Raw genomic sequence first — 21,106 nt, forward strand, 5'->3', positions numbered from 1 at the left:
TTACATGGCCTACTGTTAAGGTGTTCACTGTTTCTGCTTTTGTACACGACAAGCGAATATTTTGTTTCGAGGTATACCAAAGCATTTTAGAGCGGTTGGTAACCGTCCCTTTTTCTCTGCTGAGGCATGTGTACTGTACGAAAAGTTGCGCAACAGCGTTAAAAAAAAAAGGCCTCCTAATGTTCGCACCTTGCTTACGGTCCCAAATTATTCTTGCTGTGTTTTTGTTTTATTTTACGGCAGATATTGCGCGCTGAAGTTCGAAACTGTATGCACTTTTGAAAAAGTTTATAGTGCCTATTTTTCTCCGTTTGGTGCCTAAAATGCAGTTTTAGCCGCCTATTTATGGTGCCTAAAACGCGCTTTTTAGTGCCTAAAAATCCGGCCTCTAGTCTTAACATAAATCAGATAAATGTCAAATGTGCCCAAAATTTAAGCGGGAACAGAGCAGCGGTAGACGATCAGGAAATTTCGTATAAAGAATTAAAGCATTATAAGAACCGAAAACCTTCTGGAATGTGTTACGGCAAGACATCCATAAATTTCTTCAATTTGTTTTCTGAGGCCGTGCGGCCATCGGCTCTTGTGACTTGTTTAATAAAGACAGCTGTGTAATTAAATAACGCCTAGAAAAGTATGCAAGCTTCTGAAAGGTGACTTCTACAATGCCTGCAGGACGCCCATGCGTACAGTTACGCTTTGTGCAACTTCGTGGAATTAGCGAGGGAAACTGACCTAGAAAACAGCTTGCTTGTATTGCAAAACTGTCACGACGAGTAGTACACGGCGACTTCGTAATCACACACATTATAGCGTTCGAGGTGAAGGGTAATATACAGTCAGTAATCAGCGAAAGCGCGTGCCAAAAGCTTTGAACAAGCAACAAATGTTTGCTATGGTAATTATTTTTAAGTTTCATAGAGTGAGTGAGGTGTTGGTAATTTAAGGTGTAAGTTAACAGGCATGATTTATATGTTTTTTTTTTCGTTTTTATCGGTGACAACCAGTTATACGAACCTCTGTTAGGCCAGATAGGTTAGTTATCGTCCGAAGCCTGAACAGTAAAATGACAAAAAAAAATTGAATATCTCTCGTGGTTCACCGACGAGGCCCGGGGCCGTCATGTCTGTTCTTGCTGACGAGAGCATAAGCCTTGTAACATATGCCAGTGAAGAGAAAAATGTAAAACCCAAAGAAAACCTTAGTTGTTACAGCCTTAGCGTCAAGACAAACATTACTACAGTGGCGAAAACTTTGATTAAGAAAAAAAAAAATTGACGTTCAGGTTATTTTAAGCTGCAGAGTTTTAACGTCTTTTAAACATGTACGGTGGCTAGACAACTTTCTGTATTTTTCTTTAAAACGTGTTTTCTTGCTAGTTGTTCCAAGGTGGGCGCATTACTCGGGCACACGACAGAACTCAAGCTGAATGGACGTATGGTTGGCTTGAACAAACAAAAGTAGACCTTTGCCGCGCTATGACGGCCGCTCAATCCATTTTGTATGTGCATCACGCAAAAAGCCACGTGCAGCACTTGGTGATGACGACGGTCACGGCGCGACGCAGGAAATGGCCATTGCTCGCTTAACCCCCAAGAACTGCGAGCTTCGCCAAGCGCCTCTCGTGTGCCGACTGCGCCAACAAAGCGCGTATCAAGAGCCTTAACGACCATCACGGGCTACCAGCGCTCGGCCCCGGTATACGGTCATTTCAACGGAATGAACGGCTTCTCCTGAGGCAGCGCTGCACCCATGCTGTCTTGGTAGAGCGGCGTCGTGTTTGTAGGTGCAGATCGTGCCTTGCATTATTACCGCCCGAACGCCATCGCTTTGAGCTAGAGTACGATACGACGCATTCTGCACCCTGTGCCGAACTCGCTCAGGGCCATATGCCGTGATTCTTTCGCGAGCTCTCTGGCGCCTTCATTTTGCCGGCTTTCCCGTCGTAATGGCCCTGACCTTGCCGCACGTGCTACATCACCTATGTAGAGCTTGCTTTCATTGCCTTATTATTAGCGCTTCGAGGAAACATCACAACGTAGCGCTGAAAAGTATAGCGTCTCGACCACGTGAGTGTGCACCCCTAGCGAATGCCTATTCGCTGCCGCTTCGTGCAAACAGTTTTGGAGGAGAATATCTCGTCACCTTGGCGTCATGTAAGGAAGTTTTGGCAGGCAAAAAAGGACCACTGCTGCCATGTGAAACAGTTCCCGAGGACCAGCCGTCTTCCTTTAGTAGCAACGTTAATCTGTTCAGACCCCTTGCAGATTGTGGAGAGTTTTGGAAAATCATATCACCTGAATTGAAATAGAATCTAATTGAATAATAAAAAAAACGTTAACGGCTGGTACAGTATTATGCGAAGCATATTACCAGAGGTACACTACAGCCCTTCGCCGTGGTTACGCGCCGTGCACACCACGTGGTACAGTGACGTCACACCACGTGACACATGACGTCACGACAGAGGAAGACGGGGCTCCATCTCGCGCCGTCGCTGTGGTTGCACGCCGTGCAGACCACGTGGTACAGTGACGTCACACCACGTGACATACCACGTGACACATGACGTCACGACAGATGAAGACGGGGGTCCACCTCGCGCCGTCGCTGTGGTTGCACGCCGTGCAGACCACGTGGTACAGTGACGTCACACCACGTGACATACCACGTGACACATGACGTCACGACAGATCGCCGTCACGCGCTGGGAGAGGGAGAACGATGCCATCGCACAGACGCCGGAATGTCGGAATGTCCTCGAGCGGCATTCCCGCGCATTTCGAACGCGCGTTCACACTCGGTGTAGGTGAAACGCTCGCTCCACCGGGCAGGCAGACGCGGCTTCCGTGGCAATCCAGGCGCTCACCCAACGCGCGTCTCGGGGTTAGTCGGCGTTCCGCTGTAGCCATGCCGTTGTCTTCCCCCACGACGAAGGCTTCTAGTGGTTGTATTAAAATGACCAAGTATTCAACCAAGGAAAGCCATGTATTACCAAGCCTAGCCACCAATATGCTTCGCATCTGACTAGGCTTAACCTTAGCTAAGCCTCAGCCATTTTTTGTAAAAAGTACACAGCCCAAGGGGTCTGCTTCTGAGCCCTGCAGCGCGGCTTCCCTTGCATTCTCAGGGACCCTAATCTCACGAAGGCGGGAAGAACTTCAGCCCTGAACCCTTCCAAGCTTAGAAGAGTCAAAAGTGCCTAAGACTCGCGCTACATGGCTTGGAAACAATCCCCTTGGGTTGTATATTTTGAACAAAGACTACGTAAAGGTAAATATCAGTGTGCAAAACTCAGGTATTACAATTTGGCACACTTTTGTCTCGTTGGCGCCTCCAGTATTTTGGTGCCTCTAGCGTGTCACCTGACGCATCACCCACCTTGACCTGCTCATATCGAGCAGGTTGAGCCAAAACATAAGAAAAGTTTAAACGTTTAACTTAATACGCCTGTGCGGTCAGCGAGCGAGCCTGCATGACCGTGGAGTCCTGCTCGAAACATTCTTGCAAAGAAGAATATTGCACCTGCCGGCACTTCTTCGCGTTCCACCCACAAAATGCAAGATATGCACGTTGTGAAAGCTTTCAACACCAAAGGTGCTTCTGAGGCCACCTCAATATCATCCGCAGTTTTTGAATCATAATGTGTGCTTTTGTTCAGACAATAAAAACGAAAAACTTTCCAGCAAGGCGATCACAGAAAGCAACGCCCAGATTTTTCGCCTTCCCTCGGTTGCGAAAACTCCAAGCGCTTTCATTGTGTGTGCGTATATATATATATATATATATATATATATATATATATATATATATATATATATATATATATATATATATATATATTGGAGGGGGTTGCTTTTTGTATGTTGTTTGACCTGAAGTAAATAACGGTAAACATGGACGTTCACCTTTCTTATGTGAAGCGAAATGAAACGAAAACGAAATTAAATGGGAATTCACTGAAGAAAGTCCCACCTGTACGCGTCGTGAAAAGCCTCAGTACGCCGATGACCTCACCTAGGCGGGCCTATATAGGCAAAAGCAGATTGCACTGTTGCGATCGACACGGCCGCTGAATCGACTTGTTGGCTCGTCGTCGCGTATTGCTCTGCAAAGCCAGAACCTTGGGGCATATATCGCTGTGCAAACACAGACATGCCGGACACAACGCACGTGTGCATGGAAGACATGCAAACTGCCATGAAAGTAAAAAAAAATGGAAAGGAGCAAACGAAAGAATTCGAAAACGATTCTGCCAACAAAGACAGATGAGAATATCGACCGGCCGCGGTCTTATGACATGACAGCAGGACACGTGGCAATACCAGAGAGGGTAACTGTGGTGGCGCAAGGGCTCGTGCGGATGCAAGACGAGGTTATTCGGGCACTGATAACCCCGTGTTGCACTGAAATTTCTTCGCTATGAGGTCATTGCCCTAAACTGCAACTGACCACACAAACATTGAACATAAATGCCACTCACCACTGACGAGCAGCCTATCACTGGTCGATTGATACTTTAGTCACCTCATAATAAAGCTTCGTTTACCTTATTATCGAGATCTTTACTGAATACCGCTTATAAAGTGCACTTGCGAGTCGGCATACACATTCAAAATTTCTTCTAGTTTAGTTGTCACGCTTCTTGGGGTGTCGTTAGCGCTATACAAGACGAGCAACTCAGAGCAACGCAGGACAAGGCGCTGCAACTCAATACGCAACTCCACGTGCCTCTTTCCACAGATAATGCTTGCCCAACGCCCAGCGAGCAATTCTGGGGTACCGATATCAGGCTCGTTCATTGCTCCATGTATAGCTGAGCCGAGCTTGGCCAGCCAGCGTTTAGCATGGCGCTCTGCTAGTAGTGCGAGAACTCACGGCACGCGCTTGCCAAGCGCAGTACATGGCCAACGGAGCGAGAGACGGTGAAACTGCTCCAAGAAGCAAGAGGAAGAACGGGGTAATCAGGCTCGCGTTATGCTAGCAGAGTTTCCAAACATTCCGACTTTTGGTCGAAAGTCCAGAACCTCTACTCGACCTTGTCGGGGGTGTCAGATATTGCGAAGTCGGGCCGACCCGCATCAATGAACGCCAACGGCGCACGCTACTAGCATGCTGAGTCGAAGCTTGCATATAACTACAGCCGTAAAATACCGCTGGCGTCACTCATTTGGCCTCTAGAGCAATTCCGTGGGTAACTCACTCGCGGAAACTACAGCCTTTATCGCAGCACGTTAACGTTCTTCATAATGAATACGAATTTAGCTTGATTACCTATAGCTTAACGGTGTGGGAAATTTCGGTACTTCTTTACGGACCTGTCAGTGGATGAAAGTAACGCTTTGTTCTCGTCGCTGTTCTGATATTTTTTTCGTGTGCAGTAGACGGAATTTTTGCTTACGGTAACTTTCTTTCTCCAGCGACTCGTACCTACGTCAGCAGGTCGTATTCTTGTTGTCTACCGCCGTTGTAAAATGTGACGAGAGGATAAAGAAAGGAAAACCTGAGAAAAGATAAGATTAGTTCTAGTTCTGAAAAAAATAAATGTGCAATTACTACTAACCTGGCCTCCAGCCTCTTAGCCCACTTCTTTTAGAGATAGCAGAAAAGAACCAAGTTGAATCGACGTTGTTTCATATACTTTTATCACAGATTTCTTTTTTCGCTGCCCCTTTGTCACTAAACTATTGATGGTTAAAATAATGAATAAAGGTTCAGAAAGCGAACAGAGGTACTCCCAACTAGCCTGAACGAGGACCCTAAGGAGAAGCTGAAGAGTCTGTCAAATTCGAAAAACCTCGAGCTGCCGGACGAAGCACCTAATAATGTAGCAGAATATATATATTTTTTCATTGATTCCATTCTTCAGAGCGGCGTCCTGTTGCTTCGCCCTCTGCAGTGCTCAAGGAAGCGAGCAGAGAGTGAAAACCGGCTAAGTCGCGTAAGTGTTGACGTCAGCACAAAGCGTCTTCAGAGTGCAGTAGGAAGACGCGGAGAGAAATAAACATACAGGAAAACTCGATCACAGGTTGGCTAAGCATAATAACCTCCGGCGTGTTATGCGTAGAGATCCTGTATGTATAGTTCTCGGAAGGGTGAATAGCAAAAGGTCTGTGTTTTGAATCCAGCAGCAGTCGGCCGTCAGACGATATTCAAACCAATAACGTTTTTCTTTCTTGCCATTGCTTATCGCTATGCTTTGAGTTCACCTCAGCAGCGATTTTCGCTCGTGAGTTAAGCAAAGAAGACTAAGTGGAGAGCAAGAGAAAAAAAAATTAAAAAATCACACCAAACATATGTCTTACGGATCGCATCTGTCGTCATCCCGAGACTCAGCAAGCACACAGAGGAAGTAGTGGTCATCTCGCTGAAAGGAAAAACACTTCCCTAAACTTCAGTGAATGTATTAGAGTCGAGTATGAGCAATGCTATCAGGCGTGGGAGTTTCTATCAGGTCTAACGCAAAGCGAAGGTCGAACATACCGCGCGCGGGGTAAGCGTTTTCTCAAGGGCCTCGAGTGGCTCCTGACGCCACGGAGTTTTACGAGTCCACAATCGACACAACCTGCAGTTCACCTAAAATGACCATCATTCGAACGAGTTTAAGCGACTGAGTTACCTTAAAGTAAATAGAGCCTAGAAACTATGCTGGTCTCGACATCATGAGATGAACGATGGTCGCAACGAGGAAAAGCCTACGAAACGAGGACTCTCAGAAGCGCCAAATAAAATTGGTCGAACCGAAATAAAACGTCACCGTCGCCGCCTGCACTCATAAAGTCGTAATTTCCTTTTCAGCGCCCGGGAAGGAAGTTCTTTCAAGGGCGTCAAAGGGCCACGGCGTTTCTCTACGACGAAATGCGCAACTGAGTTAGCTTCTGAGGCCGCCACACTTCTAAAGCGCGCAGCAGTAGTACTGATTGTTTTTCCCTTATTTTTCCGCACTACTTAAGGGAAGTCGCCGTCATAGCGGGACGCTCAAGGCATGCACACCGCTCGGTGCGTTTTATCGCGCGCTGTAACGAATTTCAGTGACTCTCTCGTTTCCTTCTTAGCATTCAGAGCCACCAACCCGTATAAAGGCGCAGTCTGAGTCCCGCCATTCGAGCCGTAACTACTACGGGGGAAGGCGACGCCGTAAAGCGAAACGTTAAGGAAGCGGTTTATTGCAGTGTATGGAGACTCTGCTTGCGCAACCTTCAATGCTGGCTGGTGAAGGTCTTAGCTTCTTTTTTCTCCGTGCTGGAACCGGGACATGACGCTCGGAACGTAGATAGCGGGAATCCGACGCCAAGGTCATTTCAGAGTGTCCCTGGCGTCTTCTGTCGTCAAGCGAAAGCAGTGGTTTCAGATTGCCTTGATTTCCAAAAACGCTCTAGAACGGCCTGTGCTTAAAGAAGGGCTATTTTAAAACTTTACTCTCTTAGCACTTCTTGGCGGAGGTCGACAAAGAGCACAACGACTAGAGTTAAGTCCATGTGCAACATGGTACCACATTGGTGTGGAACTTGATACCAGCATGGCATTATAGAACACGTGACGTGCGTGACACAATGAGAAGAATTTCGGGATTTAATATGGGGCGTTCGCAGTGGTTTTGCATTTCATTTCAGTTCCAGATTCGATTTTTTTAGTGGGAACACAAAGCTGGAGGGCTCAGCGAAGTATATTGCTTAGCACACATTTTTTAAAAATATTTTCACTACATGACATTCAAGCAATAAAAGCACGAGAAAACAGCATTATTTTGGTATTATTGCTGTTAGTTCGTAGAATATTTTCATATATTTGACATTACAGAAAGAGAGAGAGAGAGAGAGAGACAGAGAGAGGTTAACCAGATTAAGGTTTTGGTTTGCTGAAGTGAAAGGGGATACAAAGGGGAAGGATATAAAGAGCTAAGTTAAAGACTGTCAAGTAAGGATTTTACGTGCGGCATAGACATAGTATATCACACAGCCACGACACCCTCAAGGAACGGAAGTGTCTCGCAAGTCTTTAGAGACAACAATGATGGCGGTCACCGTCCGAGAATCTTCACCTCTGCTAGCGGGCGCAGATTAATAGGTATAGTGTACAGCACAGCGATTGCCTCTCGGTACTGAATGCAGAGCCTTTACAGAACACATGTTCTACCATGCAAACTACTGGAAAGGCTCTAAACCATACCAATGAGAAAGGTCTATCGGTTTGTGATTTCAACTCCAATCCACACAGCAGAGTTGCTTCACGTCGCGGAAGGCAGGACGGAAGTCTGGGCTGTAGTTCAGGGCCTGGGGAATGTGGACTGGAGTACGAAAGCTCGACTGAATTCCACGAGGCAAGCCTGCGTGATAACGCACGTAAGCGTTCGAATCCTACATCCGGTGACGTTCGAATTGATTTAATTCGTTTGGTTTGGTTTGGTTTATTGGGGTTTAACGTCCCAAAGCGACTCAGGTTGTGAGGGACGCCGTAGTGGAGGGCTCCGGAAATTTCGACCACCCGGGGTTCTTTAACGTGCACTGGCATCACAGTACACAGGTCTCTGAAATTTCGCCTTCATCGAAATTCAGCCGCCGCGGCCGTGATCGAACCCGCGTCTTTCGGGTCAGCAGCCGAGCGCCGTAACCACTGAGCCACCGCGGCGGGGTTATTTGAATTGATTAGCAGGGCGAATGCAGTTAATGTGCATGCTTATTTTATTACCGCATGAATGAGATGGACAAGTAGAGAGGAGTTCCTTAGTTTTTTCGCGCTATTGGAACACGTCTTTGAGAATTATCGAGGGCGCAAGGTGGTAAAATTCCATCACAAAGAAGACTATTAAGCTCATCCTTATGTATAAAAATCAACTTTTGTCCAAACAGATCACTTGTCCTCATTATGCTGCGTTCTATAAACGGTTAGTGCTTAATTGTGATCCTGCTGTGCCATTAGTTGAGTCTTCCACCAGATGTAGCAAGGGACTTAATGATTTAAAACCCCTCTACAAGAATTCAGATTTTTTTTTTGCAAAATATCAATTTTAAATAACCATGCATTTTCTTTCGGTCCAAGCTGACATTCCGATTGAAAAGTTAGATCTGTGCAATACTGAAACTGCTGATTAGCTCTAACACAGCTTTATTATAAATAGTATTTTTTTGAATATATACGAAACAACAAACCACAGAGCAAGAGAAAGCGTCCATGATAAATGATACCTGTTTAAACAATAGTGAACTCAGAAATTTTGGAAGAAGTAGCACTAAGTAGTACCAGACGGCTCTATTAGGCTCAGATGTTCAACACTGCTTGACACTTTTGTACGCAGTGCCTAACTTAAAGGGACACTGAGGAGAAATTGAAGTTGGCTTGTATCGACAGAATACCAGCTCCTGATTACAAAAACGCCACTCATACTTACAACAAAGCTCTTGTAACGTAGCAAAGAGCAAGAACCAAAATACAGGTATCGCCGCCACAGGCCAAACTCGCAAGTACAAGCGTGATGACGTTATAGGAAGGAAGGAAGGGAAAACTTTATTTACACTAATGGCTTTTCCTGCGGTTTGGGGGCATCTTCAGAGACGTCTTGGTTCTACCCCCAGGAGCCTTCTCTGTCGAAGTCGTCCGCCTCTAATCAGTGGTCGGTTGCCCTCAGTCCAGGGCTCCGCTGGCCACTGCCGCCCGTTGAGCTCGCTGTACCAGACCTTGTTGGTCTTCGCAGCGGTCGCTGGACAGCAGAGTCTCCCACTGCTCCGCACTCGGGTTTTGTATTTTGGGGACCACGTCTATGTTTTGGCAGGCCCATGTGATGTGGTATAGTGTAGGTTTTTCGTCGCACCAGGGACATTTGTTCGTGTATATCGTAGGGTGCATTTTGTTTAGTATATGTAGGTTTGGGAAAGCGCCTGTTTGTAATTGTCTCCAAGTGACAGCTTCCTCTCTGCTGAGAGATTTGTGCGGTGGGGGATATCGCATTCTTCTGCCTCTATAGTTTTGTAGTATGGCCGAGTATTCCCTGGGTGCTGGCGCGAGTTCCGCGGTCTCGTCGGAAGATCGGAAAAAAATGTATCCTCGAGCTATCCTGTCGGCCTCTCGGTTCCCTGCCACCCCCGTGTGCCCCGGTACCCACACAATTTTGTGTCGGATCTTGTCGTTTTGTTCTTCCCGGTTTTTAATTCTGTCACTCGCTGCGAGGAGTATACGGACCGCGTGACGACCTATCCTGCCATTCATGTAATTTCGGCAGGCTGTTTCAGAGTCCGTAAGTATTGTTAGTGACCGCCCGGTTCTATAGCCCTCCGCCATCGCTAGAGCAACGGCTACTTCCTCAGACTGTGCAGCTGTGCAGCCTCGGAGAGACGTTATAGGACAAAATAGTGTTGCTAGAACCAATGGTTCTAGCAACACTAGCAACACTAGAACACGAGAATACACCAATCACAGAGGCGGAGCCAATGCATGCGCAAATCTCCTTGACGTCGCCAGATGGCGCCACGTACCCGGCGGCTACGCGCGAGCCTGCAGTATCGGGGTCAATCAGCGCCTTCTCACCGGCGGTAGGCGGGCTCCCGGTATTCCGCTAACGGTAACAAGGTACACGGTATGCTAAAGGTGTCTATTTGCTAGAACTTCGTTGACGACTTCAAGAACGGGATCCATCGTAACGCTGGCAAAACGCCGATGCAAACGTAAACGAAGCGACGGTAGCGACGGCCGCAATAGCCGATAGATGCCGTCAACGCGCGGCCGGCGGTAGCTTTCTTTTCGGCTGCTGCCAGGCCGCACTGCTGGCTGCCAGAAATCACGGAGTCTGCGTTGCGTCATGTGCACGTCATGTTTCACGTCACTTAATCCTGTGTCGTCATAAGAGAATACCAAGTTTGAATCAGAGCGGCGGGAAAAACTTTTTCAACTTCGAATCCAAATTTCTTCGAAATAAATGCATCTTTCGCTGCCGGCCAAGTGGCAACAAAGCCATGACATGCTGAACTATCGGATTTTGCTTTCAAAAATATTAATAGAGCTCTCTTCACTGTCCCTTTAAGAATTCGACATTGCATACAATATCCATAAAGTAAAGAGGAGAAAGGGCGGCCTCGTATGCTACCCGCAGCTTTTCTTTCTTTAGGAGAAAAGTGCTCGAAACGACCGCCATGGAAGCTTGTTCTCGAAGTAAACGGTGTTATACTGCTACTTTTTTGATTCGTCCCTCATAAACACAGGCACAGATATGTTTCCTCAGACCCGCTAACCTTCTTGTCAGGATTGCATTGGCTGCTGTGTCAAAGTTCTGTGCGCTTCGTTTTTTTTTTAGTTGTAACGTGTAATTTAAGGCTTATTTCCCTTGCGGTATATGAAAATATATTTTCATGCCTACCTCACTCTCTTGAATCACATGTTCCGAGCTTTTTGTCAGGAAGAGGTAGAAAGTAATGCTTGATGAGAAGAAAGCTAGATAGATCAGTCGGCGTGAACATCACCCTGGAATGTTACTTCACACAAAGAAAAGAGGAGGGTAAGAAAAGAGAAATCTAGTTCTTTGTTTTTTTTTCAAAGGCATTTACAGGCGGGCCAACTGCCACGAAAACAAAATAAAATCATGATGATTCATGCTATAAAAGACACCTGTCAAACGGTTAGATTTCGCCTTTAATGGTTGTCATTCTGTTAGAGCAGAGGAGTACAAAGTACGCTTATGCACTCCATCCATGCCTTATTCGCAACTCGAAGCTAGCGTAACTCGTGGGCAAACGATTTCCCTTCAATACCACACTGAGCATTGAATTAAGACGTCTTTTCTATTTATTTGCGGCCGCATGCGTCCCACAAATGAGGACGTAGGAGGGAGAGAGAAAGAGAAGAAAAAGAAGCGGAGCACGGGAGCACTAAAAAGAAGAAGCAGAAGATGGCAACCAGCTCCGAGCAGCTCCGGCCAAAGTTATCTGCAGAGCAGCAGCGGTTTCCGCAGCAAGAAACACTCGCGTCGACAAGGCCGTCCTCCGACGAAGCGCCGACGAAGCAAACCTCCGAAGGACCGATTCACCCTTCGTCTGACAAGGCATCGGCCGACGGATACGTTGAAGAGCTTGCTTCCAAAGCCCCCGAAATTCCCAGGTTAGAGATAAATGTTCCTCAACCGTGAAAGACGAACCGTGGTCGTTCCGACGACAACAACTACACCATATATCGCTTACTTGCCGCGTTGGGTCGATGGCTACGGCGTTCGTCTGCTGAACGTCAGCTCGTGGGATTGAATCCCGGCCGTGCCGGGTACATATCGATGAAGGCGAAAAGTAAAGGCGCGTGTGCTGTGCGTTGTGACCAGACGCTTATAAACCGGTGGTGGTTGAAATTTGCCAGGAGTCCTCTACAAAGGCGTCCTTCATAGTCACGTCAGCTCCAGGACTTTAAGCCCCAAAAATACCACACACCACACACCATACGTGCCACGTCACATTGTCTTATTATAGCGCAACTAGAGCGAGATAAGAGGCAGAAATGAACTGTCAAAGAAGTGCTTTGAACGACCGCAACGAGGGAAGTTCGTAGTGAAACTCCAGTCCTGCCCTCAGTTTGGAGGTTGCGGCAGCAGTCACTGCCTTACTGGCTGGGGGAAGAGGGGGAGGGGGAACAGGGGAGGATCTGTAAAAGTGAGCGCTGTGTGAACCACCACTTCCCCGACGAAGCGCATACAAGAAGGATACTTGCTCCCCCCTTACCTTGGAGCTTCAGGCGATACACAATGCCATTCCTTCCCTTCCACTCGTACCCACTTTCGATATTGTTCACATTTACACCGACTCCCTTGCCGCCCTTAAGCAGCTTAAGGCTGTCCGGCGCACATTCCAAGTTACACAATCCATTCACCAACTTTGCACAAAATACCCCTGTCCTGTGCGTATACATTGGATTCGCGGGCATGCCCAGGATCCGCATAATATTCATGTGGATGCAATGACACACCTTGACACATCCGATATCCCGCCACCTTCCCCTCTTCCCTCAGATCCGTTCCTGTCCCATGTTTCCGAGAAACAGGCCTTGCGTCAGCGAACACGCGCTCTAATTCCTCCGTGTTCGTACCCTCTCCCCCGGAGTGTCCCGCGGGAGGAGGAGGTATCTGTGCGCCGGATTCGGGCAGGAGCGGCTCTGACTCCTTCTGTGCGTCATCGGTGGCGTGACAAACGTTACGAAGTGACTGACATGTGTCCCCATTGTGGTGCTGCGCCCGACCAGTGTGACGAAAAATACTTGCTGTGGACTTGCCCGGCTACAGATTCCGTGAGACGACGCTTCCTAAGAAAGGTTGGCCTGCGATGGGACGTTGCAGACGACTATCGCAAGTGGACTCAAGATAATTGCTTTATCGCGAACTTTTGCCGCTTTTTAAGCGAGGCTTGTTAGCACTCCTTTTTATAACTTTCTTTCCCTTTTTCATTATGCCTAATGGCAAACAGCTCGAATAAAAAAAAAAGAACAACTTGGTTTTCCTAAAAAAAAAAAAATGGCAGCGAAAGGCGAGTCAGACTTTCACTGACACTCTGTGCGCATCTTGTAGTAAGAGTATATATTCCGAAGGTGTGTTTAGAGTGGTATAAAAAGCCTGCTTGCGGATTAAATTCATAAGACTTCATAACGGTGGATGTCCCACGTGCATGGAATTAAATGTGCCAAACTCATTCCCTTCGCAGGCTACCGGAGGGGGAACAAGACGAGCCCGTTGAGCCAGTGAAGGAGGCCGCACCAGTGGCCTTGGAGGAGAAGCAGTACGACGCGGCGAACGTGACGTCACCTGTGCCCAGCGACGCCGGCGACTTGAGCATTGCGGGCGCAGTGCTGATGGACGAAAAGGCAGCGGGAACTGAGAGGCTGGGCAAGGCCTTCTTTCCGGGGGAGCCCCGGCGCAGAAGGCGGAGGGGTTCCACTGAAGAGCTGGACATGGCAGGCATGTCACGGCCCGCCGCGAGTAGGGTACGTGTATGCGTACACTGCACTCGAGTCATTTGGCGGGTAATTATGCGAGGTTAAAATTTTGATACGCTAAGGCCACCTCGATGCAGCTTCCTTTCCAGGGTGGTGACACCGATTGTCTGATCGAGAGACGCCATTTTGAATCACATAGGCTGCGCCGACACCCACAGTAGAGAGAAGAGTGTTAAAATTTATTCGGAATCAACACTTCGATGTGTGGAAGCAGTACTTAATGCTCGCATGTGTCAAAGGTGCCGAAATCCTGAGTTCCGAAGAAATATTTTGACGCAGTTAAATGAGCACGTGATTCAAAATGGAGGAGATGTCCTAAAACCAGCGCTCAAAGTTGAACGCTTGCTGGCGCTGCTTCATTCACCCGCCTTGCAGAGGACATAGTAAAACAATGTGATTACCCTTGGCAGACACGTGTTGAGTATGAGAGAGGAATAAAGTGGTACCGAATGATTTCGAGTTACATATAACACAGCGAAACTTAATATGCATTGTTGAAGGGACCGAGAACTGAATTTTAAACAGCCATTTCTTTCCGGAGCAACGGAAAGCTTGGAGTGCAACGTGCCCAATTCCGCAACTGTTTGTTACAAATGCAGCAGCAGATTTTTGTCGCGAATTTTTCCCATCAGTTGATGCGCCCGTTTTTATGAAAGAGTTACTGCGCTTTTCCTTTACTCAAAACCAATTATTCTCTTAGCGACTAAAAATCAGCGGCACAGAACAAACGAATGAAAAATGACGAAGAAGACGACATCCAACGTACAGCGTGACAGGCTACCGGTTAAACACATGGCACAAAAGGTTCTGGTGATGGCCGAGGTATCTAAGGCAATTGTAAATTTCAGGTGAAAGTAGCCATCGTCATTTTTGGGCTAAGATCAATTCAGACATTGCCCTGGTTCCACAATCCACACCCTGTTCCGGTCTCAGGTGGAAGGCTTCAACGACGAGAAGTTCGACTATCGACAGTCGGCCGCCATGGTGGTGCTCCTGGTGGGCGTCTTGGCGCTGGCCTTCTTGGTGCGTGCCCTTATGCAAGGCCCGAGGTTGGAGACGACCGGCAGCAAAACCGGTCCTGCGGGAGGCGGCTGCGACGAAGGATCCTGCACCCGGAACGGAAACCCACCCGCGGACATCGACGTCCATGATCCCGATCCATGCCAGGATTTCAGGTTAGATATGTGAACGCCACGTGAACGTTACGTTCAGTGTGGCGGTAGAGAAATTCACCTTGGCGCACAAACTTATTCAGTCGCTTATTAGGTAAAAGAAAGCGACCCGTCGCGGTGGTCGCGGAGACTCGGGGAGAATGATGATACAGCACGGGCACTACAGGCTCGTGCATGCAGTACCGCCTTCGTGTCTAAGATTTCAGCAAAAACACTGTTGGTCGTTAGAACAACAGGAATAGTGAACCACTTTCAAAAATTTTGCAGGACCTACATCTGCTCATGGTGGAGACCTCAGAACCATTTTCCTGAACTGGCCCTTTCTGTTCAAAGCGACCTGGTCACCAACTGGATCAACGGTTTCAGCTCCATGCTCGAGAAAGCCGCCAGAGATGACCGATCCGGCGTCGCTATAAAACCGCTGTCGTTCTACCAAAGCTGCATGAACAGAACTGATCGGACCCAGATAGATGCAGAAGCTTTTATTGCGTTTCTTCGAAAACTGGGTCTCACCTGGCCGGAAATACCTTCCAGTGGAGCTAACGCGCTCGGCTCGATACTGGAATTGAACTATAAGCTGGCCTCGCCAATATGGCTGTCGATACGGCTGGTCCCCAACAAAGCCTCCGGTGGAAAACGTCGCAGGATCGTGCTAAAACCCTGCTGCCTGGACCGTTTGAGATTTTTCGTCCTCCATAATCGGCAGGCAACCGACAATAAGCGTTACTACGACTACTGGGCGAGCCACTACGAAGCTCTGATGGGGAAGCAACGATTATCCAGGAATCTGGAACAGATTGACAAGCTCGCCACGGATGAAGCTGACATCGTGGGCAAGCTTGAAAATCTTTCGTACGTGACTCCGACGGCACCGCTCGTGCTGCACCTCTCGGAAATAGGCAGGCACACGAAAAAAGTATCCCCGGAAAACTGGCTCACTCAGATCAACAAACACATTGCTGGGGGACCGGTACCCGCGTTCACGCTTCAAGACGAAGTACTGGTGAGCGACGCGTCGTTGCTGAAGTGCCTCGACAATCTTTTCGACAGTTACAGCCAGGAGCAACTCGTCGACCACTTGTCGTGGCAGTTCGTCCAACTGCACGCGTGGAATGTGGACAGTAGTTTGCTGGAGTTCCGGGGTCCCAACTACTTGCGCACCAGGGAGTCTATGCTTTGTGCCAGGGAAGTGGAGGATGTCTACAGACCGCTGCTCGGCACGCTGTACGTGCAGCAGCACGTCTCTCAGCAGGAGCGCCTTGAGCTGAACGCGAACCTCAGCGACTTAAGGGAAACAGCTGCCAAAATGTATACCTCGTCAACGTGGCTCGACGAAGCCAGCAAAAACACGGCCACCAACAAGCTGCGAGCTATGGACGTAAATATTTGGCCACAGGAAGAATTCTTCGATCTAGAAAAACTCAGAACCACATATGCTGGTTTCCCTGATAGGAATACCACCTCGTGGGTGCAGCTGTGGATCAGCGTGCAGGAAATCCTGCGAAGCCTGGCGGGCACGTTGATTCATGACGTCACAGCGAACATGAGATCCATGTTGTATCCTGGCTTACTTGGCTACGACTATCTGAGTAACCAGGTTGACGTGGCCGTTAGCTCTCTCGGGAGGCCCCTGTACTGCCCGCAAGCGACTCCGGGACTGTTCTACGGAAGCCTGGCGTTTTCATTTGCCAGGGAGATGATGAAGATGCACGATACAGCGGGCCTCCGAGTGAACGAGAATGGAGAGATCGTGCAAGCGGGTCGCTGGTCCTGGCTATCGGACAGCGCCGCGGCTGCCTACAAGTCGAAGGCCGGATGTCTTGGTGCAGAGCCCGTTGACTTGTCCGACATCGCTGCCTTGGAGGTCGTCTACAAGGCGCTGTCAAGGGGTCTGCGTAACACCACCTCACTTCTGGAGATGAGCCGCGATATCGACGAACAGAAAACGTTCTTTATGGCCTTATGTTTTCACAGCTGCGCTGTGAACGAGAGTCGCTCGCCCGCCGTGAACTGCAACGCCCTTCTGCGGCACTCACGCCAGTTTTCTGAAGTGTTTCACTGCAAAACTGGTTCCCCTATGAGCCCATTTAGGAAGTGCTCGTATTTTTAAGTAGGCACTTCTTGCGACGTTAACTCACTCCGTTTTTTTTTGTAGTAGAGGAGGATATTTTTTGAATTTGGTATCGAGATCAACTCGCGGTATAGCTATAAGAATATTACATAGTTTTCTTTAGCGTAAATATCATTATTCTCGTTTTACTGTAATAGGGAAAATTGCGTACACGTTGCTTTTGCGTTCCTTGTTTAAAAGTTTGTTTCAGGTTGTGACTTGAGCCGGAAAATAAACTATCTTTCGAATGACACGGGTGCCTTCTCACGTACTGGAATGTTCTTGTCGCATCGAGATTGCATTTTCTCAGTCGCTTAATTTATTACGCACTTATACGGTTACTAATGCCGTCTTTGGATCCTGAAGACAGCTCCGTTTAACTTTAGATCTTTGTGATAAATAGTTCTATGGGTTTTTTCTAACTCGCATGCCACGGAGGACGCCAAACATCTCTCTCTTACTACTTGCTCGAGAACAGAACTTACGGGGAGGCTAGCGAAGACCTCGTGCAGTACGATGTCAAATCGAATGCCAAACTGCAAGGGGCGCTAGCTGCACTGACAAGTGCGAGTGTGCTGCACCGTCTGAGCTAGTGCAGAAATTGCAGCCAAATCGAGGAGACCTGTTCTTGCAATGTGGTTCTTTAATCGCATGGATAATATGAAACTGCCATAACTAAACCTGGCTATAGTGAACAGTCAACGTTGAATGAAATAACTATAAATGACACCGATCTCGACGAGATTAGACGTTGTGACGACAGAGGACTATAGAACAAAAGTAAAGAGTGCTGAATAGCATCTAAAAATTCATCTCCAGTTTGGCGTTCGTAACAGAAACAAAACAAGCCTGAGTAAAAACGTTATGTATCAAAATGTAGTAATTATTACCGCTAGGGAAATGGCAATAAATTCGACATCAAAATGATATTTCACGGCGAAGGAGCGCTTAAGAAATTAAGTTCTTTAAGCGCCTCTGGTAACACTTATCAAAGAATAATTTACATGCAGGCCTCGCAGATAGCTTCAACGCTAATGTCATTCTGTACTCATTTTGTTGTCGGTCTTCACGATGCTATCTGGGCGGTGTTTCTCTATGTAGATTTCAATTACGAATAAGAACTTCCTCCATGTGGGTTACGCGGACCCCTTAGCGTTGTGCTTTCGTAATTTTTATGAGGGACATGTCGCTGCCAAGCGATCTAATTGAATCACCAGACGACGTGGCTTGCGAGGCAATGCCGCTTCCTTCTTCCTTTAATGTCGCTTAAATGACCGAGCGTTCCGCGTGCGAGAGAAAGGTATTAAAACCGCGTGGCAATAAGTGGTATACTTTATAGTGATTTAATTTATATGTTGTTGGCCGAATGGACTTGCTTGTCTTCCCTTTCTCGCGTGAACCTATGTACAGAAAAGAACAGAACAGTTTCAAAGGAGCTTCAGGGGGGGCAGGTCAGAGGAACTTGAGCTAATTATTTAAATGAGCGTCGCAAATGAGTAGAATTTTTGTTAACAGCCGAAAGTGTAAAGATTTGGAGGATTCTATGAGGAAAATTTCAGAGACATTAAGAACAATCTTCTGAAACGAACATTTGAACCAGCTAATTACTGAGTACAGTAAGGTCACATGTGTACTGATATCACGGCTTGCAGTTGAGCAGGGCGGAACTCTTACTTTCTGCACTTAAAGGGACCGCCAAAACCTAACTTTAGCCGCGCCTCCGTGGAAGGACTAATAACCTGAAAGAAGTGAAAGAGGATAAAGAAGAGTGAAAGAAATGCAGAGAAGATGGCTGAACTATGTGAAACTCATAAATGCTAGAGATGACGACATTGAGCTTGGAAATCCGAGCAACTGAAACGAAAACACCTCTGTGAAGGAGAAGTTTTTGATAAAATTTCTAAACCGTGTTGACTTTTTCAAGATATTAGGAGAAAGAAAGTAGACAAACAAGAAATAGTGCCAGAGGCGGAACCACACCGCTGAAATGACACACACGTGGCACAGAGCTTTTCCGTGCTGATGTTTGGGGTGATCCGCTTTTGCCCCGGCTTTTCTCTCTGTAGCAACTCGAAGGAACTTACAAAACAGCCTGTGAACTTGAATACGCAATGTTTGATCCTGTTTCTTACTGGAACTGCTTCGCTGTCCTTACTTTTCACGCAACGTGTACATCAATATATCATCACATATTGATACAGCTTAGAAGTGGACGAAGAAGAAGGGCTCCACCATCTCGCTTGTGACGAGGAAGAAGAAGTGTTTTTCGCCTGCTGAAACGTGGAATATTTAGCCCCGTTCTCTATTTCAGTCACCGATCTCACAGCATTTCTTTAGCCTATTTCAATTACACATCTGAGATCCTTTCATTTATTTCCTAATTGCTATTATTATCATGATTATTTTATTTTTCCCCACCATTATTTTCTTGTTTAACATTTTGTACACCTATCAGTTGCCGCCTGTGTCTTGGCCAATCCCCCGCAGTGGGTATGCGCCATTATCTAGAGGACAACAACAACAACAACAGCTTGCTGGTGACCGCTCGGCAGACTGGAACAGTTCTTGTGTATCTAACGGTGTGCCGTGTAATATTCGTGACAAATCTGGTGGAGGTGCGGGGTACGCTCCCAGACCCGCGTAGGCTACCGACCAATACGGATCTCACCCCAGTTCACCAGCGCCGCGGCCGCCGCCTCCGTGGAGCGTCCCCTGAATTTGGACTCCTTCCGGCTGCAACCAGGGCGACGCAACCCCGGCCTTCGGAGGCATCAGCTGCCATGGCAACTGAGACCACGCTCCCGGCGCACATCTTTTGTCATCAGCCACGAACACCCCCGTCGTTTCATGGCGACGTGTTCGAGGACGCCGAGGATTGGCTCGAGATCTTCGAACGGGTTGCCCGTTACAACGGCTGGAGTGACAACCGTAAGCTCCACAATGTCTATTTTGCACTTGAAGAGTCGGCTCGGACATGGTTCGAAAACCATGAAGCTTCGTTTACGTCCTGGGAAGCTTTCTGCCGCAATCTTAAAGCCACTTTCCCGAATGCAGACCGTCGAGAGCGAGCAGAAGTTGCGTTACACTCGCGCAACCAGCGCCACAACGAGAGTGTACGCATGTACTGCGAGGACATGACTCGCCTTTTTAAGCGCGCGGATCCCAACATGACAGAAGACAAGAAGCTTCGCCACCTCATGCGGGGTGTCAAGCAAGAGCTCTTCGCAGGACTCGTGCGCAGCCCACCAAGCACTGTGGCAGAGTTCCTCACCGAGGCGGCAACTATGGAGAAGACGCTGGAACAGCGAGCCCGCCAGTACAATCGCGACGTCAACACCTTCGGGCCTGATCCCATCTCCATGCCTCCCGGAATCGACGCGGCCTTTCTACGCGAGCTGGTCCGATCTGTCGTCAGAGAGGAACTGCAGGCCTTCCGTACGCCGTCCGAGACGCCATCTTTCACGCCACTGAGCGAAGTCATCCGGGACGAGGTGCGCCTGGCAGCACAACAGCACCAGATTTCCGAGGTTCCTCGCCAGCCTGATGCAAGGCCCACGTATGCGTCCGTACTGCGCCAGGCCCCTGGGTACGACGTCACTGCCGCGACTCCAGCAGTGCTCTCGTCGAGCTCCCCTCGTGGTGACGCTCCGCCAGCCTATCAGCGACCGCGAAAGAGTGAAGTGTGGCGTGCCCCGGATCGTCGGCCCCTCTGCTATCACTGTGGCGAGGCGGGTCACCTCTACAGGGCGTGCCCATACCGCCGCGTGGGCCTGCGTGGTTTCGCGCCGGACGACCCGTGCCCTCAGAACGGAGAACGACCGCAGGAGATAGCATTCCATCTGTCGTCGCGCCAGAACCACATCACGTCAGG

At 48.3% G+C, this 21,106-nt stretch overlaps 1 protein-coding gene across 1 annotated transcript; it reads left to right on the forward strand.

The window, feature by feature from the left end:
• The first annotated feature begins 11,875 nt into the window (after window positions 1–11,875).
• On the forward strand, window positions 11,876–17,313 carry LOC149364382 (neprilysin-1-like). The gene is made up of 4 exons (XM_089568675.1): window positions 11,876–12,084; window positions 13,662–13,941; window positions 14,887–15,128; window positions 15,393–17,313. Exons 1-4 carry the CDS (start codon window positions 11,876–11,878, stop codon window positions 17,233–17,235), a joined length of 2,574 nt encoding a protein of 857 aa, XP_089424801.1. The 3' UTR covers window positions 17,236–17,313.
• The last annotated feature ends 3,793 nt before the right edge of the window (window positions 17,314–21,106 follow it).

This window comes from Amblyomma mixtum, chromosome 2 (genome assembly GCF_055824585.1).
Source record: "Amblyomma mixtum isolate Tamu chromosome 2, ASM5582458v1, whole genome shotgun sequence".
Lineage (NCBI taxonomy): Eukaryota > Metazoa > Arthropoda > Arachnida > Ixodida > Ixodidae > Amblyomma > Amblyomma mixtum.

What these genes read in the sequence shown, in the direction of transcription:
- LOC149364382 (XM_089568675.1), top strand. Translation starts at nt 11,876, where the DNA reads ATGGCAACCAGCTCCGAGCAGCTCCGGCCAAAGTTATCTGCAGAGCAG. An exon ending in AAAGCCCCCGAAATTCCCAG is followed by an intron (nt 12,085 to 13,661) that starts GTTAGAGATAAA and finishes TTCCCTTCGCAG; the next exon opens with GCTACCGGAGGGGGAACAAG. An exon ending in GATCCATGCCAGGATTTCAG is followed by an intron (nt 15,129 to 15,392) that starts GTTAGATATGTG and finishes AAAATTTTGCAG; the next exon opens with GACCTACATCTGCTCATGGT.